The 6,000-nt window shown below is 38.6% G+C and overlaps 1 protein-coding gene across 1 annotated transcript in view; it reads right to left on the bottom strand.

Annotated features, from left to right (window-relative positions):
- The window catches only part of TEC (tec protein tyrosine kinase), a 114,311-nt gene that overhangs the window by 6,069 nt on the left and 102,242 nt on the right, over window positions 1–6,000 (bottom strand). Inside the window, 3 exon segments of the mRNA XM_017860643.1 lie at window positions 2,779–2,995; window positions 3,110–3,281; window positions 4,050–4,124. Coding sequence (XP_017716132.1) covers window positions 2,779–2,995; window positions 3,110–3,281; window positions 4,050–4,124 — 464 coding nt within the window.

The following is a 6,000-nucleotide window of genomic DNA, read 5'->3' as shown; positions in this document are numbered from 1 at the left end:
AAAAAAAAAAAAAAAAAAAAAAAAAAGAAAGACATGGTATTTCTCAGAAGGAAGATATGATGATTTTTTTTTGAGACCGAGTCTCGTTCTGTCACCAGGCTAGAGTCCAGTGGTGCCATCTCGGCTCACTGCAACATCCGCCTCCCGGGTTCAAGTGATTCTTCTGCCTCAGCCTCCCAAGTAGCCAGGACTATAGGCGGCCACCACTACGCCAGGCTGTGTTTTGTATTTTTAGTAGAGACAGGGTTTCATCATGTTCGCCAGGATGGCCTTGATCTCTTCACCTCGTGATCTGCCCGCCTCGGCCTCCCAAAGTGCTGGGATTATAGGCGTGAGCCACCACACCAGGCCAATAATATTTTAATACCATAACGCGTAGACCAAGATGTGTTTTTCTTCCTGACTGTTCATAATTCTATTTTCTCTATGTGGCAATTGCACTTATATGAGGTTCCCTCTTGCTGACTGCATTTTAAGAGTCTCATAGGCCAGGCGCGGTGGTTCACGCCTGTAATCCCAGCACTTTGGGAGGCCGAGGCAGGTGGATCACGAGGTCAGGAGATCGAGACCATCCTGGCTAACACGGTGAAACCCCATCTCTGCTAAAAATACAAAAAAAATTAGCTGGGCATGGCGGCGGGTGCCTGTAGTCCCAGCTACTTAGGGAGGCTGAGGCAGGAGAATGGCGTGAACCCGGGAGGCAGAGCTTGCAGTGAGCCGAGATCGCGCCACTGCACTCCAGCCTGGGCGAGTGAGACTCCGTCTCAAAAAAAAAAAAAAAAAAAAAGTCTGTTATAAAATGAGAGTTAATGCCCATTCCCTGGACTGCCTGCATCTTCCTGCGAAAACACTTCACAACTCCACAATGCCTGTGCTGGATGGTCAACAGGATTCTTTACCAAGGAGACAAGAGCATCTGAAGTTTCCCATAAGGGGTGACACAAACCTACCATAGTAATACCAATATCACAGGCACAGAAATATGAGAATCGTTTTTGCCAAAATACCATCTGTCTGGAAGGTGTAATCTGCCACACCCATGTAGATATTCAGTTTTTATCAGTTTTGTAAGGACAAAACAGACAAAGGTTCTTAGTTCACGAGTTTCAATTGACAGAGATGTTCTTCGTCATCCCTGACATAATGATAACAATAACTGATGTTATCTATAGCATGTCTATTTTACAAAGCCCTTTGCCCCAGTCAAATAGTGTGATCTTTAAAACAGTCTTGGAAGCCAAACAACATTATAACCCACAATTTACAGACACCGAAACTGAATCTAAGATAAGGTAAGTATCCCAAAACACACCTAGGAAATCAAGTGTTCCATCTCCAAATCTTCAACTCTCTAATATGCTTTAATTCTAGAGAGCATAGCATAGTAGTTAAGTAGGGACCCTAGAGCCAAGCTGCCCGGGTTCAAATCCTGGCTCTACAATTCAATTGCCCATTGGTAAGTTATTTTATCCTATTTGCACCTCAGTTTCCTCATCTGTAAAAAGGGAATAATAAGAAAATCTACTTCCTAGAATTATGATTAAAGGAGTTTATTTGTAAAATACTTATCAGAACAATGTCTGTCTAAGGTGACTGCTAATTTTAAAAAATGTTTTGCTAAGGCTGGGTGCAGAGGCTCACACCTGTAATCCTAGCACTTGGGAGGCTGAGGCAGGCAGATCGCTTGAGCAGATCGCTTGAGTTTGAGACCAGTCTGAGCAACACAGAGAAACTCCATCTCTACAAAAATTAGCCAGGCATTGTGGCACATGCCTATAGTCTCAGCTACTTGGGGGTTGAGGCAGGAGGATCTCTTGAACCCGGGAGGTTGAGGCTGCAGTGAGTCAAGATTACGCCACTGCACTTCAGCCTGGAAGACAAAGTGAGACCCTGTCTCAAAGAAAAAAAAAAAAACCCTGTCTTAAAGTTTTTCTGCTTTCTAAAAGAAATGTATCCATGCTTTATCACTAGAAAGCTAAAACTAAAATACGGGAGGAAGTCCCAAATGAAAATTATACTCTTGTTGGTGAAAGAATTATTTTCTTTCAGGGGACAGACAGTGCTACAGATATGCTGAAAACAAGCATTTTCAGCTGATTATTTTCAGGGGACAGACACTGCTGCTAATATGCTGAAAGCATTTGTAAAGAACAGGTAGAGAAGAAAAACAGAGGGAAAAGAAGAATGGAGGAGAGAGTGAGAACAGGTGAGAAGGAAAAAATTGTCTCCATCACAATAATTTAGAACTGGTAACAGATTTCTTTTACTGGTATTTTGAGAAGTTAACATGAACCTCCATGTTTTCCCAGTGATTTGAGAGATTTTTTAAAAAATCCAAAGGATTTCTCTTATAGTTTCTGTTTATAGTGTATGAGGTGGAAAAGAACTTGGGATCTAGTTAGAAAGTCAAGGCCAACCGCAACTTCCCTATTTATCACAGTAGGCAAGCCATTTCACTTCCCTGAAGCTAATTTTCTCATCTGTACAAGAGTGATGGTAAGAGAATCCACTGTGAGTAGCTATCTCATGGGATTCTTATGGAGATCAAAAAATTAAAACATGGAAACTTGCTTGGAGATATTAACTAGGTAAATCATTAGATTGAATAAAGATCTTTCCTTTAAAATTACAGGGCAAGTTAAATTTACCAACTTTAAAAATAACGGTGAAAGACTGTTAAGAACAAACATTGGCTATTAATACATCATTGCACATTTGCTGAGCCATTGTTACAAAGGAATTCAGCCAATGAGTGGGAATGTGGGCAGCTAGGGTTACCAGATCTCTGTGGATGAAGCTGTTTCTCTCCAGATACTCCATCCCTTCACACACATCCTGACACATGCTCAGCAGCACGTCTCTACTGAAATGACCTTGTCTCTGTCGGAGGAAATTCAGAAGGCAGCCCCTTTCCATGAACTCGGTAACAATGTATATTGGTTTCTGCTGGGTGCATACACCATAAAGCTGCACTAACTTCGGGTGTGTCAGTTTCCTGGAAAGGAAGACATACATATATATAGTTACTACAGGAAAAGAAACTACCAAGTTTTTGGTGAGGGGCCACTTTTAATACAAAAGATGAGCCAGAAAGATGATCGCCACTTACATCATCACTTTAGCTTCTTCTATAAAGTCCTCCTCGCACATGGCACCTTCCCGAATAGCTTTGATTGCAACTTTGTACTGGGCTCGCCATTTGCCAAGCCTCACCACTCCAAACAGTCCACTTCCCAATTCCCTCATAAAGGTCAGTTCTGAAGGGTTAATCTCCCACTTCTCTGCATGACAGAAGGGGAAAATGTTCATATTTAAAAAGGAAAACGTAGCATGAATCAGAGAGGGGAAAAAGAACCTATAACCAAGATCAGATCAACCTCAGAATTACAGGATAACACTGTAATAATTCCTGGTAAAACACAAAAGAGACTTGAAACCTGCATCTGAACTGCCAAAGGTGGGGAGGATGAATCCCTTCTAACCAATGTGAAATGAAGAAGGCAAGACAATTCTGCACAATCATTAATAATAATAATAATAATAATAATAATAATAATAATATAGCCTGAAAGTTAAAGGTACTTTTGTCAAACAAACACTTCCTTCTTTACCACTCTTCCTTCTCAGGTTTTTTTTTTTTTCTTTTCAATTCCATCAAGTTGGAAATAATGTAATCTGCTGTTTTAAAGGCTTTTGTCAGAAGCGACAAAGACAACTAAGTTGGAAGCTTTCTTTCTTACCTCCATCCTTACTTACGTTCTTGTAACCAATAAAGCTGGTGAGAACCAGGAAGAGCTTTGATTTATTTTAGATGTTAACATGATAATGCTTATTTTTTTACTGACAGAAAGTTTTCTATGGAATTATGAATAATGATGAAAACATAATACCTAGGCTGCTATGGTCTTAAGTATAATTATCTAAAAACTCATACTATAAACTTACGAAAACAGTTCCAGTATGTGAAATAGTATATATCCAAATTTATCTTATGACAATGGATTCTTTTCAAGGAAAATCAGCTCATGCAACCACAAAATAAGAGTTACCATAGCTGAATCCTGCAGTGGTGGGTGCATTCTTCCCTTTCACACTAACTGGGTACCGAAGCCGGGTGACAAGTCCTAATAATCAAAGAAAGTGTTGCAGTCAAACTCATTCATAATCATTCTGCTTGGTCACATGCTACAGGAAACTCACTTATAAAATTCATCATTTATTCATTTATTGCTCATCCTCTGTGTGTACATACAGCACTGTGCTATATGCTTTTATTCATTCAACAAACATTTTCTTTTAAATACTACAGTGTTTAACAGGCACCATGCTAGCTTTCTCTTTTTCCAAATATTTTAAAGGATGTTAAAAGGTTTCTAACAGTTATTTCACGTTCTTTTCCAATATGAGAGCTGAACTATGAAAGGGAATTATATTAGCCTGCTAAAAATGAAAGTTATTCACCTGACATGACTCAGTATTAGCAATCTTAGCATAAAAATCGGGCTCTATTGGGGAGTTATACATGATATAAATGATGAATTGATGGGTGCTGACGAGTTGATGGGTGCAGCACACCAACGTGGCACAAATATACATATGTAACAAACCTGCACGTTATGCACATGTACCCTAGAACTTAAAAAAAAAAAAAAAAAAAAAAAAAAAACTAAACATACACTTAAAAAAAAAAATCGGGCTCTAAGATAGCAACAATTCGGAATACCAACTACTGGAAATCAGTGTGGATCTTTTAACCCAAGTTGCATACAGCACTAAATAAGAAACAGGAGGTGTCTCTTCCATAAACACCCATAGCACTCTGTATTTCCTCTACTACAAGATATCTCAAAGCAATTTAAAATCATCATGTACTTCTCTGTCTCCCCGCAAGTGGTAGGGTCTCGGAAAATCAGGATCGGTGACTATACCTAGTCTACCACAGTCTCCCCAAAGTCTGGCTCTGTTTTTGGCATGCAGTAGGCACTTGATACATGTTTGTTGAATGAATTGAGATGACAGTGAAGAATAAAACTTATACAGGAATACAGAAGAAAAAATTAGGGAGCAAAAATACCAAAAAAGAAAACAACAGAATGAGATATAAATTGATATGAAATCAGTTCCTCAAATGTTAAACACAAAGTTACCATATGATGCAGCATACCCATAACTAGGTAAATACCCAAAAGAAATGAAAACTTATTTCCACGCAAAAACTGGTGTACAGCTGTTTACAGAAGCATTATTCATAAGAGAACTAATGTGGAAACAACCCAAATGTCCATCAACTGATGAATAATAAACAAAATCCATACAACGAATTATTATTTGTATACCTAGCCACAAACCACAAACCAGTTTCTAACAATGTGTTCAGGAAGTCCATCACAGCAATAAACATTAATGGCAATTTACATTGTCTAGAATTCCTAGTGATATTTATCGTCAGCAAATTTTTTCCTTAACCTCATTTTAGCTATAGTTTGTACATATCTAGGCTGTGTCTTGGCTTCCATAAGTAGATGAAGCATGACTTTCTAACACAACAGGTGGATGGTAAGATAATCCCCCTATATTTGGAGATAGAGGGGTTGATCCCGTCTCAACATTTAGCATTATTATACTAAATTTGAAACTGTTATTTTACTTAAGAGTTAAATGTAGGCTTGTATGCTGGCCTGAGAACCTAAGCATTCCACAAATATTGTGTTAGGCTCTGGGTTTTGACTCAATAATAAGTAGAAGTTATTGTGCAATTGCTATGTGTCAAGCCCTGTTCGTTTTGTTTATATTATCTGATTATTTCAGTAAACTTGTGATGTATGTTTTTAAAAAAGGGAATGGAATGCATCTACATACTACAACATGACAACGTCAAAAACAGTTATGTTAAGTCAGTGAAGCTAGTCACGAAAGACCACATATTCTGTAATTCCATTTATATGAAATGTCCAGAATAGGCAAATCTATAAGGGAGACGGAAAGTAGCTTAATGGTTGC

This window comes from Rhinopithecus bieti, unplaced genomic scaffold (assembly GCF_001698545.2).
Source record: "Rhinopithecus bieti isolate Rb0 unplaced genomic scaffold, ASM169854v2 scaffold_56550, whole genome shotgun sequence".
Classification (NCBI taxonomy): Eukaryota; Metazoa; Chordata; class Mammalia; order Primates; family Cercopithecidae; genus Rhinopithecus; species Rhinopithecus bieti.
The sequence above is the reverse complement of the archived record's forward strand: the minus strand, read 5'-3'. Positions and strand labels throughout refer to the sequence as shown.